Below are 18,790 nucleotides of genomic sequence, written 5' to 3' on the forward strand. Positions count from 1 at the left end.
AAGGCCGTGGAAACTGGTTCAGGATGCAAAGAGTAGGGTGGTGGGAAGTTACCAAGTAAAACGCATAGCATTTCTGATTTTGGGAGCTGCCTGTCCAACCAATTGTCAGACGCTGAAACTCATCCAATGTACTCTTTTCATAATCTTGAAATAAGGGATGACATGAAAAATTGAAACCATAAAAAAATAAACATCGAATTGGGCTACATTAAAGTGCCAAAAACACCATATACAAAGGTCAAAAGGCTGGAGGAAAAATTTATAATATATATGAAAAATTTATACAAATGATATAATTTGTATAAATTAACAGGACAAGCTAAACAATCTAATAGAAGACTAGGTCAAATACATAAAGCTGGTAATTTACCCAGCAATACTGAAAAAGAGGTCAATGACCTTATTAAAATGTGCAAACCTCCTAAGTACTAAAAGAAATAGCAATAGAAACAAAATTTAGACATCATTGTTTTTCATCAGATTGGTAATGATTGAAAGTTGGCATTACTAATAAAACTACATTATGGTCTAGCAATTCCATTCCTGGGTATTTATCCAAAGAAATCCAAAACACGAATTCGAAAAAATATATGCACCCTATGTTTACTGCAGTTCTATTCATAGTAGCAAAGATATGGAAACAACAAAAATGCCCATCAATAGATAATTGGATAAAGACATTGTGGTACATTGGAGTACAATACAATGGAGTATTACTCAGCCATAAAAAGAATGAAATCTTACCATTTGCAACAACATGGATGGACCTAGAGAATATCATGCTAAGTGAAATAAGTCAGACTGAGAAAGACAAATACCATATGATCTCACTTATATGTGGAATCTAAAGAACAGAATAAACGAACAAACAAAACAAATAGACTCATAGATACAGAGAGCAAACTGATGATTTTTGCAACGGAGGGAGGTTGGGAGGATGGTGACAAAGGTGAAGGAAGTACAAATTGGTAGTCACAAAATAGTCACAGGGATGGGAAATTCAGTATGGAGAATACAGTCAATAATGTAGAAACTATGTGTGGAGTACTAGATTTTTCAGGGGGATCACTTCATAAATTATATAAATGCTTAAGAACTGTGTTGTACACCTGAAACTAATATAAAATAATATTGAATAGCAACTATAATTAAATACACACACACACACACACACACACACATACGAAGGTCAGACAATTAAGTTCATGAACTCATCCTAGAAAAAGTGCTACATACCTCATTGCTGAATATCACTATGGTCACCTTTGAAGTACTCCCTTTGGGAAGCTATGCACCGACACCAGCACCTAGTCCACCCTTCAAAGCAATTTTGGAACTCTTTCTGGAATGGCCATCAGAGCTGTTGTTATATTACACTTGATGTCCTGAATGTCATCAAAATGTCTTCCTTTCAATATTTCCTTAATCTTCAGTAAATAAAGAAGTCATTGGGGGCCAGATCAGGTGAGTAGGGAGGGTGTTACAATGCAGTTATTTGTTTACTGGCTAAAAACTCCCTCACAGACAGTGCTGTGTGAGCTGGTGCATTGTCGTGATGCAAGAGCCATGAATTGTTGGTGAAAAGTTCAGGCCATCTAACTTTTTCATGCAGCCTTTTCAGCACTTCCAAATAGTCAACATGGTTAACTATCCAGTTGGTACAAATTCATAATGAATAATCCCTCTGATATCAAAAAAAGGTTGCAACAAGTTCACAAACTTACTTGTCACACCATATATATATATACATATGTATATATATACGTATATATATATATATATACGTATATATATACACGTATATATATATACACGTATATATATATACACGTATATATATATATGTATATATTCACAAGATGTAAAGTACAGAATATGGAATATAGTCAATGGTATTGGAATAGCTATGTATGGTGTCAGGTGGGTAGTAGACTTGTTGGGGTTATCTCTTTGTGAGGGTGTAAATGTTAATCATTGTGTTGTTTTGTACACTTTAAATTAATAAAAAAAAAGTTGGCATTACTCAATATTGATGGCGCCAGAATCAGATGGCAACTCCCATGTACTGTTGGTAGGCGTACAGTATAAATTAAGTCAAATTCTGGAGGGCATTTAACAATGTTAAAATTTCCAATGAGCATCACATTTGCTGTAGAAATTCCATTTCTAGAACTCTTCTAAGATGTTTGATAATTATGAAAAGATACAGATAGAAGGATTTTCGTCATAGACTCACTTATAGCAGAAAAAGTGGAAACAACCTAAATGCTCATCTATGATGTTTTACTCAAATAAAAGTACTTTACATCAAAACAGTGTAACACTTTGAACAAAATCCAATCTTTAAGATGAAATAGAGCTATTTATATTGACTGGGTAAAATGTGTGCAACACATTAAGTAAAAAAGGCATATTACTCTATAAAACAGCATGGAAAGCAGGATTCCATTGGTGCACAATGACATAGTGTTTGCTGTGTGTTTATGCATGCACTACGGAGAGAACTGTTTAGAAATGTGTTCTGTGGGATGTTAACATTAGACCCAGTGGGTTTTCTGTGGGTGGTAGAAAATTGGATAGTTATTATTTTATGCTTTAGATTTTTCTGGATTATTGTTTTCTATAATGAACATGTACACGTATCATTTTTAATCAGAAAAGAAGGAAATTTTTTAAATAAAATGATACATTTTCATAGAGATTCAATGGCTGGACTTGAACTTGAACTCCATTTCCTGGATTCTCTGTCCAATCTTTCCCCACATTCTTGTGTTGCTGCTTTATCTTCCATCAGCAATCCAAAACCTTAGGTCCTGCCTGTGGGTAGTGAGAATGGCAGGAGGAAAGGGAACACAGAAACTTCTGGGACTTGCATGGTGAAAAATAGGAAGGTACCCAGGTTCCTCCTCCCTCAGTTTGCGGAGAATTTCCCGATCCTCTTTGGAACACCACCATATCAACAATGACAATAGTGACAATAATGTCTGCCATCTAAGTGGACACATCATTTCTAGTTAAACATTCCGTTTTAGTAGATGCGCCAAAATAACAATTGAAGAGGATAGCCATTTTTCGTGACATCAGTTACGATCATATTGCTTAGGCACATAGCAAATGCTCACATTTTAAAATCTGAATATGTGTTTATGTCTTCACCCTCCAGTATCCTTCTATATTATGTTGCTTACCTCAGTTTGTTACAGGCTGTCACTTATCTCATACTTTAGGTGGGGAGAGATTCTCAGGGTTTGTACTTCAGTCCTTGCTCGTCTGCAACATACCGGTCATCACACATTGTCTTTACAAGGCTTTCATCTTGACGAAAATTCTCCGTCGTTGTGTTCTGCCTTCATGTAGCAACCTCCCGGTTGCCTAATTTCAGTTCCACCGAGTCTCTTTGGAATTGTAGCAACTAGAATTCCTAAAGAAAGAGTTAGTCATATGCTGTGCAGGGATGATGCTAAAAAGATTTGCACCATTGGAATGACGGGCCAACCACAACAAAAGCAGGTCCAAAGGCCTCGTGTTGTGCCAGGTGGCAGGTGATCACATTCAGGTGGCTGGATGGTGTGGCGGTCCAGGAGATACTTGGGGAGGGCCTAGGCATGTAAAGACAGCAGTGGGGACATTTGAGGAGCTTGGGAAACTGCTGTCACCAATGCATAAGGAAGTATTTCAATACTTTAACAACCATATGATAAGCCTTGGTTTTGTGTTTAGATGGTTTTCTGTTTTCATCATTGTACTGTCATCTGGCTTGCATTTGATGAAAACTCTATTTCTCATTTAGATTTGTCACTGAGCACTCAATGGAGAATTAATGCAGTAGAACCAGTATTTGGGCTATTTTCGAGAGTGTGGGTCAAATGGGTCTCAACAACTTGGATCACTAATTCCAGACTTAGAACCATTTCCTCTAAATACAGTCAGTGATCTCAACACGTAACATAGATGATTCAAGTGCCAACACCCACAAGTCTACAAGCTGAATGACATTAGGCTGTAACTGAAAGAAGTCAGGCAGAAGGCAAGCAAGTCTTAAAGACAATCGAATCTATGATCCATAATCCTGGAACTATGTATCATTTGATCTCTAGCAACCTGAGGATCCTGGGATGGACAAAAAAATTTCTATTAAAAATGTCTTAATTTGCTAATTTTGTGTTCCATTTTCAGAGTTTCCTATTTTGCTCAAGTCCTTTTCAAATTCTGAATCATTTCACCCCCAGCTTTCTTGAGATATAATTGGCATATAACATGTTGTAGATTTAAGGTGTGCAACGTGATGATTTTATACATTGTATACATTGTGAAACGGTTCCACAGTAAGGTTAGCTACCCATCCATCACCTCACACAACACCTTTCTATTTTTGATTGATCGTTTCTTCATTTGTTTTTTTGTTGATTATGTCTTTTACTGTGCAGAAGATTTTTTGGTGAGAAACTTTAAGATTCAGTCTCTTAGCAACTTTCAAGTATACGATACGGCATTGTTACCTAGAGTCACCATGCTGAACGTTAGAGCTGCAGAACTCATTCATTTTTTGACGGGAAATTTATATCCTTTCACCAACATCTCCCAAGTTCCTCCACCCCCACCCCATGACAACCACCAATCTACTCTGTTTCTGTGAGTTTAGCTTTTTTAGAATCTACATATAAGTGAGCTCATATAGTGTTTGTCTTTCTCTGTCTGACATTTCATTTAACATAATACCCTCAAGCTCCATCCATGTTGTTGTAAATGGCAGGATTTTCTTTTTTTATGGTTTAATAATATTCCATTGTATGGATATACCACATCTTCTTTATCCACTTGTCCATCAATGGACATTTAGGTTTTTTCCATGTCTTGGCTGTTGTGAATAATACTGCAATAAACATGGGGTGCAGATATCTCTTTGAGGTAGTGATTTCATTTCCTTTGGATATATGCCCAGATATGGAATTGCTGGATCATATGGTAGTTTTATCTTTAATTTTTTGAGGAACATTCATACTATTTTCTATAGTGGCAGCACCAATTTACATCCTCACCAGTGTATGAGCGTTCCCTTTTCTCTGCATTCTTGCCAAAATTTATCTCGTCTTTTTAATTATAGACATTCTAAAATGTGTGTAGTGATATCTCATAGTGATTTTGATTTGCATTTTCCTGATGAATAGTGATTTTGTGCATGTTTTAATGTATCTGTTGGTCATTTGTATGTATTCTTTGGAAAAATGTCTATTCAGTTCCTTTGCACATTTTTTTTTAAAATTGGATTATTTTGGTTTTTGCTGTTGCATTGTGTGAGTTCCTTATGTATTTTGAATATTAACCCCTTTTCAGATACACCATTTGTAAATACTTTTCCCATCCTGTAGAATGCCTTTTCACTTTGTTGACTGTTTCTTTTGCTATGCAGAAGCTTTTTAGTTTGATATAGTTTCACTTACTTATTTTGCTTTTGTTGCTTGTGATTTTGCTGTCATATTCGATCATATCCAAAAAAATCATTGCCAATACCAATGTCAAGGTGTTTGTTCCCTATGTTTTCTTATAGGTGTGTTAGTTTCAGGTTTTACATGTAAATCTTGCAATACATTGCAAGTTAATTTTTGGGAGGGATCCAATTTCATTCTTCTGCATGTGAATATTCAGTTTTCCTAACACCATTTATTGAAGAGACTATCCCATTGAGTATTCTTGGAATCCTTGTCAAAGATTAGTTGACTGTTATTTGTATGAGTTTATTTCTGGGCTCTTAATTATGTTCCATTGATCTATGTGTCTGTTTTTATGTTAATATCATACTGGCTTTTTGTTGTTTTTTTTTTATCACTATAGCTTTGCAATATAGTTAGAAATCAGGCCCTGTGATGACTCTAGCTTTGTTCTTTTTTCAGGATTGCTTTGACTAATGGGGTCTTTTGTGGTTCCATATGAATGTTATGACTATTTTCTTCCATTTCTGTGAAAAAACATTATTAGAATTTTGATAGAGATTGCACTGAATCTGTAGATTGGTTTAGGTAATAAGGACATTTTAACAATACTAATCCTTCCAATCCATGAGCAAAGTATACCCTTCTATTTTTTGTGTCTTCTTCAGTTTCTTTAATCAATAACTTATAATTTTCAGTTATTCCTAAGTATTTTATTGTTTTTGATGCTATTGCAAATGAGATTATTTTCTTTGTTTCTTTTTCAGAGAGTTTGTTGTTAGGGTATAGAAATGCAACATACCCGTAGTATGGGAAGTCCTAGCCAGAGCAATTAGTCAAGAAAAGGAAATAAAAGGTATCCAAATCTGAAAGGAAGAAGTAAAATTCTCTCTGTTTACAGATGACATGATCTTATATATAGAAAATACTAAAGACTCCATCAAATCAACTGTTAGGACTAATAAATGAATTCAGTAAAGTTACAGGATACAAAATCAATATGCAAAAATGAGTAATGTTTCTCCACCTCACATTGATTCTCTTATCCTCAGATAACTATCACGAGGGCCATTCATCCTTTTTCTGTATTTTCATTTCTTCTTATTTCCAATGAGGTTATAATAATCGGGGGGAGCTGTGAGCATGAGACACAGGATGCAAAAAGCCTCCAAGCACCAGGGAAAGGCTCTCAGCACTTTCAGGAAACAAAGGCCAAAAATGAAGGATTCATGTGAATGATTTTCCTTCGAATCAGGGAACAAATACCACCCCTTTTCCAGCTTGTGCCTCTCTGGTCTTTTCTGATGATTACTTCAGAAAATAGAGATCTGGCTGTTGGCCAAACCATAAAGGTTAGAATAGAGGACAAGAATGCTACCTGGGGTTACTAAATCAAAACTACCAGGGGATGGTCCTGGGCCCCAGGTCACACAGTGAAGTTCCTTTTTCTTAAGATTGGAATAATTGTGCTAAATGTTACCTTTTAAAGTCAGCTTTGGGCCCTTTCTTGGGATGAAGTGTGTTATGTATAGGTTTAATATGATTTCAAATCCACTTGTTTATGACTTAAGTGAAGTTGTTTTAATCCATTGTTTATGACAAAGACAAAACAAGTTGCTTTGCTATAAGTATGAACTAAGTTGTGTCAGGAAGCCATCATTCCCCGTTGCTGTAAGAATGAAGTAAGTCATGCCAGGAGGTCGTCACCCTACATGGGTTGTCATTGATAAGCATCATCCCACCTGCAGAGGGGCCCTGCTGAGGGTTTATCCATGGGGACACGTGGAGGAACAATAATGGCAAAGGGACATTTACACTATAAATACTGAGAGTTTGTGAAGACTATTTGAGAGTTTCCGTTTGGGCGAGGCAACTCTTTCCTAACTTAAAAACTCTCCAAAGACCCGTGGGGCATTTGCTCGTGCCTTGGCGAGGCATTCCTCTTAGACAATGGTAACGAACCACACAGTGATGCCCTGAAAGATGTCAGCCTGCCTGCCAACACTGGCACCTTCGTTCCCCAGCAACTTGCTCTAGCAACAGGGGACTTTGACTTTTGTGTTGGCAGCTGGAAAACAGCCCTTTGGTTGGTGGAGACTCTCCGAGTTCTTACTCATATAAAAAGACACGTCTCATATTAAACTTGGACTTTATTCCTTCACCTCCCTTTGCCTGGAAGTATACTGTAATTAATCTGACATTTGTTTGAAGTATGTTATTTCTTTATTTGGTTTAAGAGATAGTATTATACTGTATGCTATTGGCTTGTGAAATTATTATAATTCCCACAGCTAACCCGTGCTAAATAAATTTCTGGCAAAGACAGATTTGGTTTCTGAGTATAACTTTTGTTGCCTTCCAAAACAAAAACAAAAACAAAAACAAAGCACAGTGAAGTCCCCATCTGTGCTCTGCGCACCAAGCCCCGCGTCAACCCCTGCTTTTGGCCCCAGACGCATCCTATTTAGTCATTGGGGGCAGGTGGCAGAAGGGGAGGCATGCACCGTGCAGGGGACATGGAGCTGGCTCAGGTGCACAGAAGGGCCGCTCTTGCTGGTGCCACCGCCACCTCAGTTGGGGAGCACGAGACCGCTGCATTCGGCCCTCGGAACAATGGGACTTGGCGCTCAAGGCAGCTTGGCCTTTTTCATGGTGGGGAACTGCTGGTGCTAGTGCTGCTCAAGGCCACAGTGGATCGTGGCCTTAAAGACTGGGGGAATCTTCAAGCAGAAATCCTTCCAGTTCTCAGAAGCCCCACTACTGAACCAACAAGGAATACCCTACACAGGACTTTCAACTATACCAATGAGTCTTCCAAAAGCACTGTGAAGCCATCTACAACTCCAGTTTCCTCAGTCTCAAAAAAATGGGGCAGTCACCACCCTGAAACCCATAGCAACATCTAAAATGACAACATCATGGGTCTCAACAAATGTGTCTTCTACCACCTTAAAGTCGACACCCAAAATAACAACTGTTTCACAAAACACATCCCAGATGTCAACATCCATGATGACCACAACCTACAATAGTTTGGTGACATCTGTTTCTTCAGCAGTAACAATTACAGCAACGATAAATTCTAAAGAAAATAAAGGATCAAAATTTGATATTAGCAGCTCTGTTGGTGGTATCGTATCAACACTGGGAATTTTATCTGTTCTTTACATCAGATACAAAATGTGCTATTCAAGAAGAGGCATTTGGTCTAGAACCAGTGACGAACATGATGTCATCATTTAAGGAAATCTAAGGAACGAAGAAAGAAGATTGGTGCAACACTATCAATTAGTTTAAGACAATATTCTTTTTCTGAAAATCATATAATGTAGAATATACTTTATAAATACGTAAAGACTCATCATGATACTAAAGGTAAAAAGGGTTTGGTTTGGGTTTTTAGTAAACATTTGGAGTGTATAGTTAGTGCAACGGTGACAGAGGGCCAGTCGTTGGAAGACATCGTCACTGAAGGGCATGATGCCATCTCGGCGTACAAATAAGGAGCTTGTCACGGCACTCAGGAGGTGGACTGTCTTTGTTGTTCACACAAAGAATTTCAGTGCTATTCAGGGCTGGATATATCCTAATTACTAATGCCACACAGCAGAAAATTTCAGGAGTAAACCAGGTCTTAAGCATGATTTTAGTTTGTGTCTCTTCAGAAAGCATCAATATTTTAATGTTTTTGGTTTAGTACTTGGTTTAGAAATAAAATGCACCCCCTCCTCAAAAAAAAAAAAAGAGATCAAATAAAAGTAAAAACAGTACCTGGGCTCAGCCCTGTTAGAGAGCCACTGGAGAGCCTGTATTTTTATTCATAACCTCCTTTGAGCTTTCAATGATGGTTGACATAATTATCTTTTTCCCTATGTATAATTTCAGCAAATTTCAATGTTTAACATGATAATGTTTTAAAGACTTAGTGCTTAGTATTAAATAAGAAGTTAGATTATTTGTTACTGTGAGAATATTGTCTGGAAATTACTGTCGCCACGCAGCAGCTTAACCGTTTATTTCCTTGAACCTGCCCCCAAAGAAAGGAGAGTCTGTAAGACGGATCCTTTCAGGGACTTTGCTAAATCTTTGTGTTTGCACCTTATGCCTCCCTGTATGGTCCCAGAAAGATGACTGGACGGACAGTCAGTGACGAGTAAGATTCCTCACGGAAGGAACAACTCAAGCCAGAAACAGTCATGTGGTGACCAACAGGAGAACCCACGGGGTTCACAGAGGTGGGTGCAGCCCCCCACCTTCCTCAGGCTAAGGAAAGCCTCAGCCTCTGTGGCTGCATTCCTTCCCCAAACCTGCAAGGGAAGTGATTCAATGAGGTGCTCTCCATCTATTCATATGCATATAGGCTTTGTCCCTTGGAGAAGTTGAGATTTATGGTCCAGCTGTCTGCAGGCAACGGTGATTGACTTCAATCAGGTCCTATTATGATGTATAGAATTCACAAGCTTTATCTCCTTTACTTCCCTACCAAACCATGAGATTGACAAGCTTTATCTCCTTTACTTCCCTACCAAACTAATAAAAGCTGATGCAAGGCCCGATTTGGGGCTTCCAGTCTTTGAGATTGGGGGGGTTCCCTTGGTCTGCTTAAACTCTATTCATGACTATTGTCTTTTCTTAACCCTGCGCTGCCCTCCTCGAGCCCACAACTCTCGACGCGCGGGACTGGACAAATTACTTTATTTTATATTCAGCTATTAATTATGTATTTAGTGAATATTTTTGAGGTGTAGATCTGCTTTCAATATCAAACAATTTGGGAAAACAGTATTTTTATACTAAAATACCAATGTATTTTGGAATAAATTCTTATCAAGTTTTGAAACAGAAATTTTTAAGACAGGAGACTTGCTGCTCCCTTATGGGTATTCTTTAGGCTGTTACTCTTCTCTTGCTGAAGACCCAGCACTTTCATACGTATTATATTAATGGAGAGAAAAAGCACAGCACTGTAAGGATACCAATATTAGCCAACAGATTTTGGAGTGTTTTCAGTTTTACAGTTATATTCCAGCACTCAAACTCAGGGTCAAGTTTTGACAAAGATGTACTTAGTTGTACTAAATATAAATACTAAGATAGTATTTTTAGCTTAGATTGGTCAAAGTAAATTATACCAATTTCTAATAGTCTAAAAATGAGCTAACATGCACCTACATTTAATAAGAATTATATTTAATAGAAATTAAATGTAACTTCTGTGATCAGCTCTTGGTTTACAGAGAATATCATATATCAAGAATTTTGATATAAAAGACCATTTCTACTCACTGTGCATCATGGCGAATTGATGTGATGAACATGGGTGATAAAAATTATCCAAAATATGGATATGACAGGACGTATGTGACACATGTAGAGTGGAAAAAGTATTATGAAACACGTGTGTTTATATTAGTTTGGAAAAGATGTTGGCTGATAGTAAATTGTATGTTACTAATTTAGCCCTAACTGGTCTTTCAACTACTGCTTTCATATCTTTGCAAAATAGACTTAAGATACATTTTATAGTAATGGGGGCCTTTTAAATATAAGTTCCTTTGTCCCCTGCATTCTTGACATTTCAATACTTTAAATCAGTCATTATTTTGTAGACAGGTCTGAAATTTTCTTGAGTACTGTAGCACTTTGAAGATTAAAAAACCCACTTTTAAAGTACTAAATATCACTATGTACCTTTAAGGTTTTCTCTTCTTTGGGTTTGAAATAATTTAGTTGTCTTTTCTCTGTATATAAATTGTAAACTTGTTATTTTCAAATGCCAGTACATCAATGCAGTCAGGTTTTTTGGTTGCGTGCAAAAATTGGGATAAACAGTGATACAACCAATATTTAGTGTTGGAGAACATTTCCTAAACAGAATTATCTTCCTAATTCTGTTACTTAAGCAAATGTTCATTTTTGTTTGCATTCCTTGAGAATGTATTTATTTGATGATAAAAGCAATCCAGATAGATATTTAAATAATAGGAAGAATTGAATCGATGATTGTTAAATTTCCTTGGATAATCCATAAAATGAATAAATCAAATACAGATAAGTGAGAATTGGCAATATATTACAGTGATAATTTTGTATCTTTCAGAAAAAAATTAAAGCAAATTTCTCTTACTTGTTTTTCTTTTCATTATAATAACCAGTTTTTGGTATTGAGTTGTTACTGAGATATATTTTTAGAATAAATTTTTGTTATCCAAGAAAAATAAAATAAAACAGAGTGAAAGGTACGTTGGGTTCAGGGATATGTGAGAATGAATAGAAAAAGTTCTGTATGCTGTATGTGTGTGCACGTACATTTGTGTGTGTGTGTGTGTGTGTGTGTGTGTGTGTAAGCATACACTCTTGCAGGGTATCAAGGGATGCTCAGGAATTAAGTGTGAAAGCTTTTCTAAGTGTTTTGTTGGCACATTTAAAAAGGGAACATTTTGCCCAGAATCACTTTCCACATACCTGGCAGCCAAGTGATCCTGGCAAGAAAATCTATTGCTGGAGTGTCCCCAGGAATCTTCCAACTGGGCTTAATTGAGGACACTCTATTTTGTCCTAGCTCAGAGACAAGCTATGGGAGAATAAATCAGCTGGATTATTTAAAAAAAGGGTAAAGATTGGATTCAGGTGTTTGAGTACATGGTAACACCGACCTCCACTAGTACTAGATGCATAGAAAAGTCCCAATTAAATCACATATTTAAGGCAGCAAAGGACCATCAGGAAATAGCTTTGAGCTAATGCTTCAGGGATTTTCTCAAGGTCTGTGTATTTGATAATACATCTTCCTCTTCCTAATTATTCTTTTAAATTTTTCAGAGACACCATAAAATGTGAAAGGGGGAGGGGATGACATTTTTTGACAAAGAGCTACGTATGTAAACATGAAAAAAATTCATTTCATTCTTAGGTACATAACTCTTGAGTAATTTTAACATTTTTAGCAGAACTTTTAAATCATTAGGTAGAGACAGTATTCAGCTTCAGCCATACAAGTTCTAAAGGAAAGTTTCCTTTCAAGCAAGCACACATATACTGTTTACATTCTGTTGGACAGCCAAGCCTCACTGGAGGGAAAGTAACCAGTTTTAAGAGGGTGATAGGCATACTGCAAATGAGTTTTTGCAATGCATTCAGAGCATGGAAACAAATTTAGTTAACCCTATGAAATAATTATATATGAACATCTTAGATGGCATTTGGATGGAGGAAAGTAGGGCAGAAAGTGGCAGGAGTTTCAAAGCAGGACATGCAAAGGCTTCAGGGCATTCCAGGTTAGGCATGTCCTGATTTGAATGTATAACTCTTATCAGAAGTTATATGAAACTCTTTATGATTACACTTGTATGCAGATTTAAGGACCGCTCATTGGCCTTAGCATCAGAATTTGAATGAAGAGGTCCAAGATAGTGGTGAGCATGGGAGGACACAGAACTCACCCCCTCTCATGAGCAAACTCAAATATATACATACGTAGAGAGCAATCATAACTGCGAGACAACTGAGGGCTGAATGAACAGCTTCTGAACAACATACAAGAGAAAGAGACGAAATAGAGAAAGCCGGGAAGCTGAGGGAGCCCTCTGGGAGCTGTGGGAACTCTCTGGGCCAGAGGAGCCCAAGAGCAGCATTGTTTACATCCCCCTCCACTTCCACAGGGTGGCAGGAGCTCTATTTTGGTGCTTTGGCCTGCCTGCAAGATCACCACAGCATGTTGCCAGCTACACTGCCCACAGCCTTTTGCCTCAGAAGAATGGGAGCAAGCAGGAACAACAATGCTGTCACCACAGGCACCTGGCCTCCCTGCTGGGAGCCACTCCAACCCGGCATGCCAGTGCTCTAGGTGCAGTAAGTGCCTCCTCAGCTCCAACCAGCTTCCCAAAACCACCTGGCTCATAGAAGCCAATTATTGCTTTTATATAAGACCACATACTGAACAACAAACAAGACAGAGATTGTATAGAGAAGGCTGGGGAGCCATGGGAGCTCCCCAGGGCCTGTGAGACTGCTCTGAGGTTGGAAGTGCCAGTGAGTGTCATTGATTACACCGCCCTTGAATTCTTAGAGTAGGGAGGGGTTATATCCAGGTGCTCTGGCTTATCTGCAAGTTTGTTGCAGCAAGTTCACGGATGCATTACCTGAGCCCATTCTGGCCCCGAAAAAAGGGAGCAAGCAGCATCAGCAGGGCATTACTACATGCTCTTGACCTCACCTGGAGCCACTCCACTTTGTAGGCCAGTGTCTCAGACTCCTTAAGCACCTGCGTGGCTCCTACCAGCTTGCCAAAACCACCCAACACACACAGCCTACATACAGCCCCCTTCTACATAAGACCAATTTTTCAAGACTGAGAGAGATAGCTGTCTTGTCTAATTCATATAAACAAAGTTAGACAGTCAAACAAAATGAAAAGACAGAAGACTATCTCGCAAATGAAGGAACAAAAACATCCCCAGGAAAATCCCTAAGGAAATGGAGGTAAGTAATTTGCCTGATAAAGAATTCAAAGAAATGATCATAAGGATGCTCATCTAACTTGAGAGTGAAACATAGGAACTTAGGGAGAACTTCCACAAAGAGTTAGAAAGTATAATGAAAACCAAGCAGACCTGAAGAATATAACAACTGAAATGAAAAATACATTAGAAGGAATTACCAGGAGAGTAGCTAATACAGAAGAACAGATCAGCAACCTGGAAGACACACTGGATAAATCAACCAATCAACAGCAAAAAGATTTTAAAAGATGAGAATAATTTAAGGGACCTCTGGGATAATATCAAGTGCTCAAACACTCACATTATAGGGATCTCAGAAGAATAAAAAAGAGAAAAGAACAGAAACTTTAAGGTAATAATGGCTGAAAGCTTTCCTAACCTGGGAAAGGAAACAGACATCCAGGTCCAGGAAGCACAGAGATTTCCAAACAAGGTGAACCCAAGAGATCCACACCAAGGCATCTTGTAATTAAAATGGCATAAATTACAGATAAAGAGACACTCTTAAAAGAAGCAAGATGGAAACAATAAATTACATACAAAGGAAATCCCACAAGGTTATCACCTGATTTCTCAGAAGCAAAATTACAAGCAAGATGGGAATGGCAGGAATTTTTAAAGTGCTGAAAGGAAGGAACCTAAGACCTAGAATAATTTAAACAGCAAGGTTATCATTCAGAGATGAAGGAGAGATAAATTTTCCCGGAAAAGAAGTCATTACCATTAAACCAGATTTACAAAAAATGTTAAAGGGTCTTCTTTAAGCAGGGGAAAAAAAAATGCTCATAACCAGAAATAAGAAAATATGAGAAAGGGGAAAAATATCTCACAAGTAAAGCCAAATATTTAACAAATAAAGTGAATTAGACATTTAAAAAGCTACTTTGAAGGTCAAAAGAAAATAGTATCAAATTCAACCCAAATTACAATAAGTAGTTATGAGACATACAACACAAAGAGATGTAAAACAAGACATCAGTAATATAAAGCATGAAGAGAAGAATAAAAATGTAATCCTTATGAAATGTATTCAAACTTAAGCAACTATCAACTTAAAATTGACTGCTGTAAATATAGAGTGATATACATAAAATTCATAGTAACCAGAAACCAAAAACCCCCAAAAAATACAAAAAACTAACAGAAAGGAGCCCCAAACAATAAAGAAAAACAGCAAACTACAAAGAAAGAGATCATGAGAAGAAGAAATGAACAAAGGAGAACTATAAAAATAACCAAAAAACAATTAACAACATGGCAATAAGTACATAGTTATCAATACTTACTTTAAATGTAACTGGATTAAATGCTCCAATAAAAAGACATGGGGTGGCTGAATGGATTAAAAAACATGACCCATCTATATGTTGCTTACAAGAAACTCACTTGAAATCAGAAGACACATACAGACTGAAAGTGAAGGGATGGGAAAAGATATTCCATGCAAATAGAAATGAAAAGAAAACTGCAGTAGCAATACTTATATTAGAAAAAAATAGACTTTAAAACAAAACAAAAAGAAATGTAAAAAAGGACAAAGAAGGACATTACATAATTATAAAGAGATCAATCCAAGAAGAGAATAGAGCAATCATAAATATCTATGCACCCAACATAAGAGCCATCATAATCTTCCAAGACTGAACCAGGAAGAAATGCAGAATCTAAACAGACCAATTACTAGCAATGAAATTGAAGCAGTAATAAAAAAACTCCCAAGAAACGAAAGTCCAGGACCAAATGGCTTCACAGGTGAATCCTGTCAAACATTCAAAGAAGAATTAATATGGATCCTTCTTAAACTATTTTGAAAATGTTGAAGAGGAAGGAATGCATCCAAATTCATCCTACAAAGACAGCTTACCTTGAAACCAAAACCAAAGAAATTAAGAAAACAATCCCATTTATGATTGTATCAATAAGGCATAAATTTAACCAAAAAGATAAAAGAACTATACTCTAAAAACAATAAGTTATGAAGAAAGAAATTGAAGGATTTCTTTATACAAATAAATATAGGAAGGATATATTATGTTCATGGGTCGGAAGCATTAATACTGTTAAAAATGTCCTTACTACCTAAAGCAATATACAGATTCAAAGCAATCCTTGTTAAAATACCCAAGACAGTCTTTCCAGAATTAGAACAACTAATACTAAAATTTATATGGAACTGCAGGAGACCCCGCATACCCAAAAAGATCTTAAGAAAGAACCATGTGGGAGGTGTTATGCTCCCTGATATCAAACTATACTACAAAGCTACAATAATCAAAACAGTAAGGTATTGGCATAAAAAAAGTATAGATCAATGTAACAGATTAGAGAGTCTCAAAATCAATCCTCATTTATATAGTCAATTAATCTATGATAAAGGAGGCAAGGGTATACAATGGGGTAAAGATAGTTCCTTCAATAAGTGCTGTTGGGAAAACTGGACAGATAACATGCAAAAAAAAAATGAAACTGGACCATTTTCTTACACCATATAAAAAAATAAACTCAAAATGAATTAAAGACACATAAGACCTGAAAACATAAAACTCTTAGAAGAAAACAGGCAGTAAACTCTTTTGACATTGCTCTTAGTGATTATCTTTTTGGATATGTCTCCTCAAGCAAGGGAAACAAAAGAAAAAATTAACAAATGGGACTTCATCAAATGAAAACGTTTTTGCACCACAAAGTAAACCATCAAGAAAATGAAAAGACAACCTACTGAATAAGAGAAGATATTTGCCAATGATACAACTAATAAGGGGCAAGAGTGAAACCTTGCTATTTGCAACAACATGGATGAACCTAGAAGATGAACTAAAATTTATAAAGATCTCATACAACTCAACACCAAAAACCAAACAATCCAATCAAATGGACAGAGGACCTGAATAGACATTTCTCCAAAGAGGACATACAGATGGCCAACAGACATATGAAACAGATGCTCAACATCACTAATTATCAGAGAAATGCAAATTAAAACCAAAATGAGATACCACCTCACTCCTGTCAGAATGGCTATCATCAATAAATCAACAAACAACAAGTGTTGGAGAGGATACAGAAAAAAGGGAACCCTTGTGCACTGTTGGTAGGATTGCAAATTGGTGCAGCTACTATGGAAAACAGTATGGAGGTTTCTCAAAAAATTAAAAATAGAGCTGACATTTATCCAGCAATTCCACTTCTGGGTATTTATTCGAAGAGGAAAAAAACCCCACTAATTTGAAAAGATATATGTACCCCTATGTTCACTGCAGCATTGCTAGTAATAGCCAAGATATGGAAACAACCTAGATGTCCATTGATGGATAAATGGATAAAAAATATGCATATATATATATATATATATGCAATATGCATATATATATATATATATATATATATATGCATATTTTTCACTTAGCATAATACCTTCTAGGTTCATCCATGTTATCGCAAATGGCAAGATTTCATTCTTTTTATTGCTGAATTCATCCTCCATCATCCTCAATCATCCTCCATCATGACAACGCTCCGTGTCACATGTTGCTTCTGGTATACGGCAACTTCTGTCAGATAAAAACATTACAGTGTGTCCTCATCCACCTTATTCAGTGGATCTAGCACCTTCTGGACTTCTGGATTTTCCCCCAAATCAAAATGATTCAGGACATTGAGCCAACCATGACATCGCAACTAAAGACACTCACGAAAGAGGACTTCTAGAACTACTACAGAAAGTGGCAAGAACAATGGGGTGTGTTCGAAGCAATGGGGAGTGTTTTGAAGGGGATTAATGGTAATGTGTCTTTTACTGTAATAAATATTTAAAAAAAAATTTTATTGGGGAATATTGGGGAACAGTGTGTTTTTATTTGACAGAAATTGCCATATACTACCAGAAGCAACATGGGACACAGAGCGTTGTCATGATAGAGGATGATTTACAGCTCCAAGTCAAGTTGTTGTTTTCAATCTAGTTGTGCAGGGCACAGCTCACTGGCCCATATGGGAATCAAACCTGCGACGCTGGTGTTACGAACACTGCGCTCTATCCAACTGAGCCAACCGGCCACCCCTCTAATAAATATTTTTTATTTAAACATTCACTATATTTTTTATCAGACCATATATATATATATGATTTTATATATATATATATATATATGTATGTATGTATATGATTATATATATGATTTTATATATATATATATATATATGATTATATATGATTATAAACTTGTTTGGGAATATTACATATACACATTTTTGAACCAGAGGAAATAGAATACATTTTGTCAAATTCAGGAGACTCATTAAACATGGTGGGTGCTTGATGTGAAGCCACACTTGAAGTTTGGAAATGATAACATTTGTTTCCCCTTAGTAAAATACAATTTCCTGTTTGGGAGCCTGACAGGAAAGAAAGCTGTTTAGAAAGAGGCTGTTGACCTCTCTTAAAGTGTCCTTGGACATTAAGAAAACAAAAGTTGGTTGTATTAAGTGAAAATGTGGTAGAAATACAGGGATTATATTTCACCTAAAGTATACATGAATTAAAAAGTCCAGGAAGGGAGAGATTTGGTTTTGCTGAACTAAAATGATTGAAAAATAATTGGTGACATTTGACAAAATCAAGATGTTACCGTATTTGTCAGCTTCCTCTTGAAATGAACTCTTACTTGCATTAAACAAGAGGCCTTGCCCTCTAATTCAGTTCATGGTCCTGGATCATTGTAATTCATGAGTACATAGAAGGTTTTAAGGCAACCCAAATTCACCAGTAAAACTCTCCAGACACATAGGGAGTGACCTCGGCATTAATCGATATTTGACGTTTCATTATTACTAGCGAAGAAATTTTAACAGAGGCACAAA

General features: G+C 36.7%; 1 protein-coding gene across 1 annotated transcript; it reads left to right on the forward strand.

Annotated features, from left to right (window-relative positions):
• Positions 1-8,042: 8,042 nt before the first annotated feature.
• LOC117020116 (porimin-like) lies at positions 8,043-8,672 on the forward strand. Its single transcript, XM_033102357.1, is given in 3 exon segments — positions 8,043-8,085; positions 8,088-8,290; positions 8,292-8,672. Coding segments are annotated over 3 exon segments (627 nt in total).
• Positions 8,673-18,790: the final 10,118 nt, after the last annotated feature.

The sequence above is a fragment of the Rhinolophus ferrumequinum genome, unplaced genomic scaffold (assembly GCF_004115265.2).
Source record: "Rhinolophus ferrumequinum isolate MPI-CBG mRhiFer1 unplaced genomic scaffold, mRhiFer1_v1.p scaffold_87_arrow_ctg1_1, whole genome shotgun sequence".
NCBI classification, from domain to species: Eukaryota; Metazoa; Chordata; class Mammalia; order Chiroptera; family Rhinolophidae; genus Rhinolophus; species Rhinolophus ferrumequinum.